Source organism: Hyla sarda, chromosome 4, assembly GCF_029499605.1.
Source record: "Hyla sarda isolate aHylSar1 chromosome 4, aHylSar1.hap1, whole genome shotgun sequence".
NCBI classification, from domain to species: Eukaryota; Metazoa; Chordata; class Amphibia; order Anura; family Hylidae; genus Hyla; species Hyla sarda.
In genome coordinates this window covers 2,900,269-2,914,448 of record NC_079192.1, presented here as the reverse complement: position 1 = coordinate 2,914,448, position 14,180 = coordinate 2,900,269, and the positions used below count along the sequence as shown (strand labels likewise).

Here is a 14,180-nt window from a genome sequence, read left to right as displayed (position 1 = left end):
ATGGAGATGCATTGAACAGTGTTAAAGATCAGTAAATGCAAGGTTATAGCCCCCTATGGGGGCTATAATATTGCAAAAGATAAGTGTAAAAAAATCATTAACCCTTTGAACTATCCCTTCCCCTAATAAAAGTTTGAATCACCTGGCATTTCCAATAATAAAAAAAAAACCTGTGTAAATAAAAACAAAAATAAACATATGTGGTATTACCACATGTGAAAATGTCCAAATTAAAAAAAAAATACTGCTAATTAAACCGCATGGTCAATGGCGTACGCGCAAAAAAATTCAAAAGTCCAAAATAGCGTATTTTTGGTCACTTTTTATATCATGAAAAGATGAATAAAAAGCGATCAAAAAGTCAGATCAATGCAAAAATGGTACCGACAAAAACTTCAGATCACGGTGCAAAAAAAGGAACCCTCATAGTGCCCTGAACACGGAAAAATAAAAAAGTTATAGGGGTCAGAATATGACAAATTTAAACGTATACATTTTCCTGTTATGATTTTTTTCTGAAGTAATACAAAATCAAACCTTTACAAGTAGGGTATCACTTTAACCATATGGACCTAGAGAATAAAGATAAGGTGTCATTTTTACTGAAAAATGTACTACGTAGAAACAGAAGCCCTCCAAAATTACAAAATGGCTGTATTTTTTCAATTTTGTGGCACAATGATTTTTTTTCCCGTTTCGCTGTAGATTTTTGGGAAAAATGACTGACATCATTACAAAGTATAATTGGTGGCGCAAAAAATAAGCCATAATACAGATTTTCAGGTGCAAAATTTAAAGAGTTATGATTTTTTAAAGGTAAGGAGGAAAAAACGAAAGAGCAAAAACGGAAAAACGCCCGGTCCTTAAGGGATTAAGATAAGGAGGAAGGATCGCATGATCTCAGGGAATCCCATTATGTCTTTCGAACAGCTGTCCCAGCCTATGAAGAGTCAGTATAGGGGTGTTGTCAGATTCACTGTGAAAGCCTAGACACATAGATTCATCAGCCATTATAGAAATGACAAGTGTTAGGTGAAGACCTCTGTGAGGGACACTGAGGAGTGACCAACACAGATAGGAGGAGCCACAAATATAATAATTGTAGTAAAACAGCAGAGAGCGCTCTCCATCTGTTCTGTGAACAACCTGTTTTAACTGGAAGTTAATTTTTTTTTGCCAGTTTTTGTTTTGTTTCGCTTTACACTTACTGTTTTGTTTTACTCTAATTGTGAAGAGGACTCCCTTTCTAGGAGGCCAATACTGTTGCGATATCCGAAAATAGGAATAATTTTTCAATGTCAAAGGAGCTTCAATTAGTCCTGAAAAAAAGGATATGAATACTCATGTCTTTGCAAAATTTTAGTTTATCCTTTTTAATAAAGTGAATTAGCAAATTGTCATTAAGGGAGATTAAGTGGGAAATCTCTTCACAGCTGTATTTTAGAAAAAATAAAAAAAATTATATATATATATATATATATATATATATATATATATATATATACATATATATATACATGTGTGTGTGTGTGTGTTTGATTAAGGAAATAAGGAAACAGCTATGATGGGTATTGTCATGGAGATCACATACATCAAAAATTGTTAATTTAATTTACAAAAAGACAGTCGTATCAGGAAATATATATTTGAATATTAAAGATAAGGCATTATGCAATATTTATTGAAAGTTCATATCACAAGGTAAAATAATGTTGTTTTTTTTCTATTTTAATTATTAAAGTTCAGAATTGTATGATTGTTATTTTTATTATTATATTGTAATAAAGTAAAGAAAATTATTATTTTTGACAACAAAAAGGGCTAAGTGTCTAATGATATTTTTAGAAGGTCTCTTCTAGGTCCATGTCTCTCTCTTCTATTACAAGACACTTTTCCTAATACAAGCCATTAGGTATATAACCATAGAAGACTGGAGATCTTTGTTTCTTAGACTGTATATAACAGGGTTCAGAAGAGGGGTCAGAACAATATAGGAAAGGGAAATAAACTTGTCAACAGTCAGTGAATGTCCTCTCTGAGGGACCATGTAGATCATGAGCATGGACCCATAATAGATAGAGACAACCGCCAAGTGAGAACTACAGGTGGAGAAGGTTTTTTGCCGGCCTGATATGGAGGAAATTCCAAAGATGGTGATAAAGATATGAACATAAGTTATAATAATAAATAAGAACGGTAATAGAACTATTAGAATAGAGTGGATAAAAATGTCAATACCCACAACTGTGGTGTCTGAGCAAGAAAGTTCTAAAAGTGGAGCAAAGTCACAGAAGAAGTTGTTTATCAAATTTGGCCCACAGAAGTCTAAGTCACATACAAGTATGAGTGTTATAAGTACAAATGTAAAGCTAAGTGCCCAGGAGGAGATGACCAGGATGTATCTAAGCTGGACACTCATTATTGCTGTTTAGTGTAGCGGTTTACAAATGGCCAAGTACCGGTCATAGGACATGGCTGTGAGTAAAAAACACTCAGCACAGGCTGCTCCACCATAGAGATAAAACTGAGTTAAACACCCAACAAAAGAAATAACACTTCCTTCCCTTATGATAACATCCAGCAACTTAGGAACAACACTTGTCACAAGGAATACGTCTGACAGAGCCAAATGTCCAAGGAAGAAATACATTGGAGAACGGAGACGTTGGCTTGTGGACACCAGGAGAATGATCAGGAGGTTCTCACATATAGTCATACAATACATGAAAAGAACAATAGAGAAGAAAGGAAACTTATAATTATAAAGAGTCGGGAATCCAAGGAGAAGAAGCTCGGAGATCTTTGTGGAGTTCATGTTATGTAACTTCATCTAAATGCATCTAAATATAATAAGTAGGCATTATTTTCTTTGAAAAACGCACTGCTCTCTGCCCACCAGAACGCTGACGTGACTAGAAGGTGAAACGCTGGTGCAAGCTCCCAATCTCATTGGTTGGCCGTACAAATTTAGCTAAAATGGTCCTTATGCCGCAACTGTTGTACATTTTGCAGAACTCTCCGGTGTGGATTGCGATGGCCCACTTTCAAAGGATTCAGCTACTTTTCCGACATTTAGTGTGGGGGGGTGGGACTGCCAGAATTAAATTGGAGACGTTACAAAGGGGTAAATCATCGGGGGGACTAGCACTACCGAATCCAAGGCTGTACTATATTGCATCGCAGTTACATCAGGTGATGGGGTGGGCATCACTTTCCACATTGGGTCCTACGGGTCGACTGTTTATGACTAAGCATGGGGGTAGAATACCGCTACACATTCTGGAGATTGGCGCTCTCACCAGACCTCCTGACTCTTCTCCCACAAAAAAAAACTGCTAGGCATAACAAGTTATCTTAAATTCACACCGCTGTGGCATAACCCTGGTTTGCCTGTCGTTAATTCGTATGCTGAAGCTGAGTTCTGGGAGAGGAGGGGACTCTGTGAATTGGGTCAATTGGTTGATCAGGGGGTGGTTAGGTCTTTTGAGCACTTGCAAGAAGACTTTGCCCTACCTCGCTCCTCTTTTTCGGTTACTTGCAGATCTGCCACGCCTATGAAACGCAGAATAGGATGGGACTGTAAACTGTACAGACTAATCCTGTACTATAATCTCTTGTCACTAAGAGAGGGTCAGCCGGTGTGATTTCTTGGCTTTATGGGGAATTACTTAGTTTTTATCAAGAGGGCTTCCCTCTGACGGTCCGTTCTAAATGGGAGAGGGACCTTGGGGTCCTGACTGATGAGGAGTAGAGCGTTGTACTGGCGCTTACCCCCTTTTTGTCTGTGTCGGAATCTAACCGGTTATCCCAGCTGTTTTTTCTACATAGAGTGTACAAGACTCTACTGTTCCTAAACAAGATAGGTGTAAGGTCTGACTCTGCCTGTCCACGTTGTGGTGAGTTAGAGGCACACCTGGTTCATATGCTGTGGACGTGCCCCTGCCTAACTGTGTACTGGACTGGGGTACTACAACTTATTAAGACGGTCTATGGAGTGACTATACCTAAGGCCCCCAAGGAATGCTTGCTGGGACTGATAGGCTGCAGTCGAGAGCCCTCTATGGTGGAAGTTGGGATTCTGAAAGTCTTTTACCAGGCCAGGAAGCTGATTGCACAATTCTGGATCAGATCCTCCCCTCCGGGGGTGGCTGATCTCATAACTAGGGTGACTCATGTAGTGAAATTTGAAAAAGGTATATACGGTATATACATTAAGCGCAAGGTGGAGCGGAAGTTTGAGGGTATTTGGGAACCCTGGGTGCAGAGAATTGACCCCCCTTTCGACGCCTCTTATTAGTAGGATGTTTCTAAATGTGTGGCTGCGTGCGGTCTGGCAAGTGAGATACTGAAGTGGCGGATTCTACGTGTGCTTTCCCTCCTGGGATGTATGGATGTGGAAGGATGTGTGTCCTGTTGGAGGGAAATTGGAGAGGTATTTATAAATGGGTCTGGTGGAATGTGCTTATTAGTTCATTTATGTCAATGTGGTACTTAAGTTGGAGCTTGTTTAGACTTATCTATGATATGGGCGGAGGAGCTTTTGTGGGGTGGGTTGAGACAGATTTGTTTTGTGTGGGGGGTCGGAGGGTGTTGGGTGATGCCTGTTATTGTAAAACTGTGAAAAAACTTAATAAAAACTATCTGATTAAAAAAGAAGGTGAAACACTGCTGGGAAAGGCTTGTCTGTGTAACACAAAGCGCTTTCTGTTCTATCTGTCTGCAGTAAAAGGATGAAGTGACTACCCGGAATATGGCTGCCGATTAAATAGGGCTGCAACATTGTTGAAATTGATTACAATGTTCGGATTGCTGATCAATATATTATTACTTATATGCTATTGATAATGCTGCAGAAATATATTTTTACCTTTGACCTATATATCAGCTTGCTATTTGCTTGTGACTAAGATGAAGACCTTGGGACTACGCCAAATACGCAAGATAAAGAAGAAGTTGGAGACAAAACATCTGAGAAATATAGACTGTGCAGAAGGACGGATACATCTGGAATTTTCTATTAGAATAGGGAAATTGCAACATAAGTGACCTATGATTAAGAAGCAAATGAATGCTTAAAATGCAAAGAAAAATATGCTGATTATGTAGACGCAATATTCAAATAACCAATCAAATTATAACAAGGCGATTTTGATTTGACAACTAACCTCCCTGTAAAAAAACAATGTATTTCCGGATAATAGACAGTACTCCTTGGGATAGCTCCTTAGCAGTGTGAGCTAAACTTCTGCTGAGAAGGAGATTTATACCAACTTTTTGTTTGGGGTTCATTTCTTTGTGTCTACACTCAGCAGTATATTAATTTGAACAGCGGCAGTCACTCACATTTCAAGGCCTAACCAGCAGCCAACCTTAACAACATCACAGGGGTGACTGGCTGCTGATTGGCTGCATCTTGCATGTGATTCAGGGTCATCCCACCTACCCTTGTTCCCACCTTCCCAGCATTCCTTGCCCCATGTCCTCACATGTGGATCTGCCATTTTAGATGCCCTGGAGCCTGGACTGTACTAAATGGAGTTTAATTAAGCGATTCACGCAATAGAATCGTGGCAATATTTGTTGTGTATCAAATTTTTCATGACATTCATAACTAATTCGGATTCGTCAGATTCTATTTCGTCATCTCTAGAAATGACTCATACTAGCTGTCCACATATAATTATACTGTATACCAGGTTATACCAGCATGGTCTATACCACTATAACAGGAGATATTTAACCTATACCGGCTGTACATGTATATTATATATCGTATATACCTGGTTATACCAGCATGGTGCCTATTGCTATACACAAGAGATGTAACCAATACCAGCTTTACATATAACAATACATAGTATACCCAAGGTTATACCCGCATGGTCCATATTATTAACATGGAGATCTATCTAATACCAGCTATACAAACATGAACAGAATTCCCAGGTTATATTAACGTGGGCCTTATCCTTATCCAGGACATGTGCAGCCCCCAGCAATTGCATAAGTGAATGAATGAATAAAAATGAAATAGAAAATAAAAAATGAAAAAACAAAATAAAATTGAAAACTATGAATAGAAAATCAAAATAATAAAAATGCGTAAAAAGGAAACAAAACAACAGGGGAGAGTTGGTGCATAATACATTAATAGTGAATAAAATATGCATGCTCAAAAACAAACAAGCACAAGAACCTGTGTATAGAAAAAGGAAGGGGATGAGGAAGAAATAAAAAAAAATCAAAAAGAAAAATAAGTGAAATTAAAATTAAGATACATAAAGAAAAAAAAGCAAGGGGGAAGAGTACAAAATACATCCAAAGTGGAAAAAGGAGAATAAATGAATGAATAAAAAGGAGGTGGAATGGGGTAAAAATAACATCAAAATGGGGAAAAAATGGAAAATATGAATAAAAGCAAATAAAACAAAAGCAAAAGGTGGAGTAATGTATATTCAGCCATGCTCCCTCGTGAAGTCACAACACTCCTACATTCATGTCTATTGGAGGGGGCGTGTTGGCTGACACACCCCCTCCCATGGACTTGAACGGAAAGGGTGTGGCATGACAGCATGAAGGTGTGGCTGTGATGTTATGACCGATGCCGCAGGAATCCGGCATTCGTTTAGAATGTCGGGTGCTGGGGAGACCATGGGGGCCCCAGCAGTGGGACCCCAATGATCAGACATCTTATCCCCTTTCCTTTAAATAGAGGATAAGATGTCTTGCAGCGGAGTACCCCTTTAACTCCATTGTACAGAACCTTATGTAGTATATGAGCCCATGTAGGCTCTATACATACACAAACCTGCACTTTAAGTCCGATGTGAACAAAGAGCAATAACATTTTTTGTGTTGTTGCTTCAACATATGTACTTGCTGGGATCCAGTCACCATTCCCCGAAACTGGCAGCATGGATTGTTGTCAGGATAACATACAAGCACCTTCCTGGGCCGTTCGTCACCATTAATACTGTGGGTCCTGGGAAATAAGGAGGTGAAGGCGTTGAGCTGATAAGCTGCGGCACCAGCACTCACAGCTTCAGGTGGCTGAGATTTAAGTAGGCAGGTCACAAGACGATAGAGGTATTTCCCATCACTGGTCATTATTGTTCCTTATGCCTGCATATCCTTGCTGACCACCTGTGACTTGACCATTGCTTTTTCCCTGACGTTGCCTTTGCCTGCAGATTTTGTACCACACTGGACACTGGACACTGGACTCCCGGATGTGACAGTTCCTTTGCATGACACCTGAATGTTATCTAATAAATGAATATGGGGGAGGGCGGTGTTTTTCTTTAAGCGGTAAGGCAGAAGGACCAAGAATCCAATTTACATTAAAAACTGAACAAACATTATTCAAAAGTTTCTTAAGAGCAAGCTTAATATCTGTGTTACTCAGACTGTATATCATAGGGTTAACAAGAGGAGTTACCACAGTGTAGAACAGTGACAGTAATGTCTTTGCATTTTGTTGGTGTGGAAAAACATACATGGTAATAAGTGATCCATAAAACAGGGTCACCACAGTTAAATGGGCGCTACAGGTGGTGAAGGTCTTCAGCCTCCCGGTCACAGAGGGGATCTTCAGTATTGTGAAGATAATGTACGCATATGAGACTATTATAACTGTAACCGGGAAGATTGCAAGAAAAATAGCCAAAAACATGGTCTCTAACTTCATTGTGAAAGTATCAGAACAGGAAAGCTCCAGTAAAGGTTCTAAGTCACAGAAGAAATGGTCAATGATGTTTGGTCCACAGAAATCCAAACGACTCAACGTCAAATATATCATGAACACTATCCCGAAAATCACCAACCAGCACAATAAAATGGCTCTGATACAAAATGAGAGGTCTATGAGGGAGGAGTAATGTAGAGGGTTACAGATGGCCTGATACCGGTCATAGGACATCACCGTCAGGAGAAGACACTCCAAAGCCTCAGAGGCTGAAAAGAAATAAAATTGTGTCAAGCAGCCGATGAAAGACACAGCACTTCCTTCATTAAGCACAATGTGGAACATGTTGGGTACTATGGTGGTGGTGAGTAAGAGGTCGGTAAGGGAGAGTTGTGTGAGGAAGAAGTACATGGGGGAGTGGAGCGATTGGCTGTAGGACACCACCACAATGATCAGGAGGTTCCCACAGATGGTCACACAGAAGATGATAAACAACAGGGGAAATAAATAAATATGAAAACTTTTCAAATGTTGAAATCCCAAGAGAAGAATCTCAGTCACTTTGCTAGAATTCTGATGTTGCAGATTCATATTTCCAAAACTGTTCATGCCTCAAGAAAGAAAATTAGGGTTAAAGCCTACCTGTAAAATTCCACAAAAAGTCCTCTAAAAAGTTACATTACTCAGTACAAAATCCTGATCATGTACATATCATTTTTATGTGTCCAGCACCTATATTTCTCTTAAAAGTACCTTCTATCTGTTGCTCACTAGGTTTGTCATTCTGTGCTCTGGAGGCGGGGTGTGTTCACTCTGCATGACTCCTCTTCCTCCCTGAGTCTGCTGTGTTGGGTTTATTCCTCCAATCACTGCAAGCTGCTCGGTAAACTCCCCCCCCCCTCTGTTTTCATGCTGCAGTCTGATAGGACAGGAGAGAGAAAAGAGGAGTGCTAGTCCCGACCTCACTTACTGGACTTTGTCCATGCTTGAGCTTCAGCTGGGATAAAGATAATACTGTAGCCAGACAAGATTATCTTCTCATGGAATGGGGACCCCTAGTGGTCTTTTTTTTCTATGAAAACATATTTATTTATTTTTGCTATGAAGTTTATTCGAAATGTTAATGTTTTGCCATTATGTCCAACATATAAAAAACATTTTCAAATCTGACAGTGCCCTTTTAAATATCATAATGGGCCAAACATTCCGATCCACACCTTGTTGCATTGTCTGTTCTAACCTGTTCTAACCTGTTCTAAAGTAACAAAAAACAGTAAGGTAACAAAATTCTAGAAAATATTGTGACATTGCTTTATAGAAGGTGGAGGAACAGGTTATATTGAGAACGTGCAGATATTTACTACGGGAAACCATAAGGAACAAAAGTGCTGAAAAGGAGGAAAGATAAAATATGCAAAACATTTTCTTCACTTTAAGTTTTTGTTTATCAGATGCTAAAAATATAATTCAATGTACTACTACTACTACTACTACTACTACTACTACTACTACTACTACTACTACTAATAACAGTAACACTAATAATAGTAACAATAATAGTATTAATAATAATAATAGTAACACTAATAATTGTAACAATAATAGTAATAGCAATAATAATAATATTAATATTAACAATAATAATAATGATAACAATAATAATAATGATAATAATAATAATAATAATAATAACAATAATAATAGTAATAGTAATAATATTAATAATAATAATAATGATAACAATAATAATTATAATAATAATAACAATAATAACAGTAATAGTAGTAGCAGCAGTAGCAATAATAATAATACAGTAATAATAACAGTAACACTAATAATTGTAACAATAATAGTAATAATAATAATAACAATAATAATAATAATAATAATAATAGTAGTAGCAGCAGTAGCAATAACAATAATAATAACAGTAACACTACTAATTTGAACAATACTAGTAATAATAATAACAACAAAAACAACAACAACAACAATAATAATAGTAGTAGTAGTAGCAGCAGCAGTAGCAATAATAATAATAATAATAGTCATAATAATAATAACAACAACAACAATTACTTCAATCTACATCAGTGTTTCCTAAACAGAGTGTCTCCAGCTGTTGCAAAACAACATCCATGGGACTTGTTTCTTTACTATTTGTAATGTGGATTTTTCAATAAAAAGATAATTAATAAGAAAAAAAAATCTGGGCCATTATGTTTACAAAATGGCAACCAATGTCTAGTATTAAACAATAAAAAAGATTTTTATATTTTATTTTTTCATATTAATTATTATTTTATCAATTAATGAATATTATTTCATAATATTTATAATTGTATCTAGAGATGAGCGAACTTACAGTAAATTCGATTCGTCACAAACTTCTCGGCTCGGCAGTTGATGACTTTTCCTGCGTAAATTAGTTCAGCCTTCAGGTGCTCCGATGGGCTGGAAAAGGTGGATACATTCCTAGGAAAGAGTCTCCTAGGACTGTATCCACCTTTTCCAGCCCACCGGAGCACCGGAAAGCTGAACTAATTTATCCAGGAAAAGTCATCAACTGCCGAGCCGAGAAGTTCGTGACAAATGCAATTTACTGTAAGTTCGCTCATCTCTAATTGTATCAGTTAATTAATATGATTTAATATTCATTGTTTAATTATTATTATTTCATATTAATTGTTGTATTCATTAACTAATATTATTTCAGATTTTTGGTATTATTTCATATAAATTATTTAAATTATTATTAGCAAAATGTGCAAAATTAGATGGATATTAAGGTATAATAGAGGACTAGGTGAGCCCTAAGTGAGTATAGTATAAAGATGTAATATGACAATGTGCATAATCCAGATAACACAATACATATCTACTTACTGACCAGAAAGCCTCCGATCCCCCAGCGGTTCTTTCCCGGTTTATATGCTGTTTGGAGATTTTTGTGGTTGTCGTCCTTCAGTAAAGACCCAGTGTTATTACTCAGACTCTTTTATAGAGAAATCTCCCTCCAGTTACATGGTGTAGTCATGGAGAGAACCTGCCGCTCCCTGGGGGAGTTTCCACTCCGAGGAGAAGTTTATCAACTTAAAACTTTGGAAAAAGTTCAACTTTTTCATCCAACTTGGATCTTGTGGGAAAAACAATAATACTGAAACAATAGCAAACTTTCCATGATAAGATTATTGCCCTTAGGCAACATTTATTAAAGTTTTCAAGTGTGAAAAAGTTTTTGAAACCTTTTTACTGTATTGTTTTTTCCAACTTTTTTTTTCCAATCTTGTGCCCCCTTATTTGTTAATGTTTCTTACATAGCATCGACATGTTCTGGAGTGTAGTATAAAAATTGTCCCAACTCCCTATCTCCAGTTTGACTTCCATTTCAATGCTCCTATGTCGGACACAAACTAGGGCCAATATCTTAGGAAGCCAAGAACTAGAACTATCAAAGAAGAACGTAGGGGAGAGCACTCCCAAAAAACACACTAATCCTTTAGAGGCAATATAAAGAATGGGTGTGCCAAGCAAAATGGAGATCCAGTGTGGCAATGACACCTGTGGGGTGCATGCAATCAAGATATCACATTAAATAGCAAACAAATAAAGAAACGATAGGATGCACTCACCGCTAGGCTAGTGTCTAGGCATCCGGAGGTCCGGGGTCACGGGACAGCATGGCAGGTCTCGCCGAAGCGCTCAGAGGCCTCTGAGTGCTTCGACGAGACCTGCCATGCTGTCCCGTGATTCTGGACCTCCGGATGCCTAAACACTAGCCTAGTGGTGAGTACATGCTATTGTTTCTTTGTGTGTTTGCAAGAAATAGAACTTTTGAACTTTTTGGCTGGGGTGAACCTGGCAAAATGGACTGAGCTCAGTCCACCAAGGAAGGAGTTAATTAGCCATCTAAATGGCTGTATAATGGACACAGTGAAGAGTGATACTAAGTTACCATCTCGTCGCAGGTTTGGGTTTCTTCTTATGTAGCTCCTCCCCTCGTGACATCATCGCTAGAGACCGGGCTACACAAGGAGAGGCCCAGACCAGCGGTGAGATGGTTATTATCCCTCTCTTCACTGTATACATTATACAGCAATATAGATGGCTATACTGTATAATGTATACACCCCTCTCCCCAGGAGTTAACACCTTCCTTGCTGTCCCACAGCATAGCACTCAGCCAAGCAAGATGTTACAATAAACATGCAGATTTGAAGCAGTGCAACTTAACCGTTTCACTGTCGGTTCATTCACTGCAAACCAAACACTTTCCGAAAGTTTAGGAGATTCACTCAACTCTACCAAGAACTAGTGTTGAGCATGAATATCGGAAATGCTAATTTTTAGGGCTAATATCAGCTCTTTGCGATTTTGCAAACATTTAGAATATAGCGATATATATTCATAATGGCGAATATTTATGTTTTTTGTTTCTTCACAGTACACGTCGCAACAATGATATGTACTATGTAAAAAATAAATAAAAAAGTGATCATCCCTCCGTGCTTCCAGCTTGTGGTCCAAAGAAGGCTCCAATATTATCCACTGTGTGAGTCGGTGTGGAGTGCGAATATTTTGTATATGCGAATATCCAAATATCGGCTAATATTGACACTTCCAGAGGACACTCATATCTCCCTTCTTTTAGGTCAAAGACTTATACCCACTATGTGAATTTCGTTACCAATTATCATTGTTAAAAAATAAAAAAAACATAGCGAATATGCGAATTTCACAAACATAGGACGAATATTCATCCATATAGTCATATATATATATAACGCAAATTATAATATGGCCCATTACTACCAAGAACTTATTAGGATGATTTGGAGTGTTGGAAAATAGTGATGAGCGGCATTGCCCATATTCAAATTTGCGATATTTCACAAATATATAGATGAATATTCGTCATATATTCGCGAATTTTGAGTATTCATAATATTTGTAATATTCGCATATTCATGTATTGGAGGAAGAGAACGGTGAGGGGGTGGGCAACTTTACTATTGGCTACTAGGGATGTTGTTGATAACCTCTGACAAGTGTATTTGCATCATTCTAATTGGCCCACAAGTGAAAAGAAGGAATGTGCGAATATGCGGGAAAAAAGCGATAACGATTCGAAATGTGAATATTTGCGCCCAACACTATTGGAGAAATCGGAGAACCTGTAGGAAATCCACTAAACAAATGATGAATATACAGATTCCAGGAAGATTTTGTTTTTAGTAGATTTGAACCTAGGGCCCCAGAGCTACAAGACATTTGTGTTAACTACTGAGTCTCCCCACTTCCTAACTTACATTGTGTCTCCAGAAAGTAACTTACATGTCCTACAATGATAGTGCCACAATATAACCCTCTGGTGGGGGAGGGGTGTAATTTGTGAATATAAACTTTGGACGGGACATGCCTAATTAAACTCTTCTGTTTTTAACTTAACCCCTGCCTGACCCATGAAATACATGTACGTCATGGGTCAGGTGGGCGGACATGACAGGGGCCCGTGGGTCAGGTTAGCATCATGACCGGGAGATATCCGCTGCTATCAGCAGCTGACATCTGCTGGTAAGGAAGGACATCAGAGATCACTTAGATGTCTGTCATCTAAATGGTTAAATACCGGGATCTATACAGATCGTGGCATTTAAACATTAAATGCCACTATTCCCTGGTGTCTAGTGGTCCCATAGCCCCCTGCGATGTAATCGTGGGGGGGGAGGGGGTTGCTCGGAAACCTCGTCCTCGGCATCTACCCTGGCTCTGTGATTGCTTAAAAGGGTACTCCGCTGGAAAAAAAAATGAATCAACTGGTGTTAGAAAGTTAAACAGAATTGTAAATTACTTCTATTAAAAAATCTTAAAGGGGTACTCCGGCGTAAAACTTTTCTTTTTTTTTTTTCTTTTAAATCAACTGGTGCCAGAGCAGAAGAAAGTCCCCATAGCAAACATATGCTGCTCTGGGCAGTTCCTAAAATGGACAGAGATGTCAGCAGAGAGCACTGTGCTCGTGATGTCAGCAGAGAGCACTGTATTCCAAAAAGAAAATAATTTGCTCTGAAGTATTCAGCAGCTAATAAGTACTGGAAAGATTAAGATTTTTTAATAGAAGTAATTTACAAATCTGTTTAGAAATCCCTCCCCTAATAAAAATTCAAATCACCCCCCTTTTCTCATCTCTTAAATAAAACACTGTGCAGACAAGAAAAAACACACATATCTGGTATCGCCACACACATAATTTTCTGAACTATTAAATTAATATGTTTATGATCCTGTGTGGTGAACAACATAAATTGCTGATTTTTTGTTACATTACATACCCCCCCCCCCCCCCCCCCAAAAAAAAAAACAAGGTAAAAAGTGATGTCCAGGTATTGGACTTGGTCTCGTACCTTTGTCGTAAGTCCCCACAGTCAGAGTTCCTCCATGCTGTTAGGGATCTCCTGGTGGGTTAACCCCTAGTCACCTCACAATATTATTAAAAATG

The 14,180-nt window shown here is 38.2% G+C and overlaps 1 protein-coding gene across 1 annotated transcript; it reads right to left on the bottom strand.

The window, feature by feature from the left end:
* Positions 1-7,261: 7,261 nt before the first annotated feature.
* On the bottom strand, positions 7,262-8,293 carry LOC130366682 (olfactory receptor 11L1-like). The gene has a single exon (XM_056569003.1). It carries the CDS (start codon positions 8,291-8,293, stop codon positions 7,262-7,264), a length of 1,032 nt encoding a protein of 343 aa, XP_056424978.1.
* Between the last annotated feature and the right edge of the window lie 5,887 nt (positions 8,294-14,180).

Excerpts from the sequence above, each read along its gene's own strand:
- LOC130366682 (XM_056569003.1), bottom strand. The coding sequence starts at position 8,293 with ATGAACAGTTTTGGAAATATGAATCTGCAACATCAGAATTCTAGCAAA.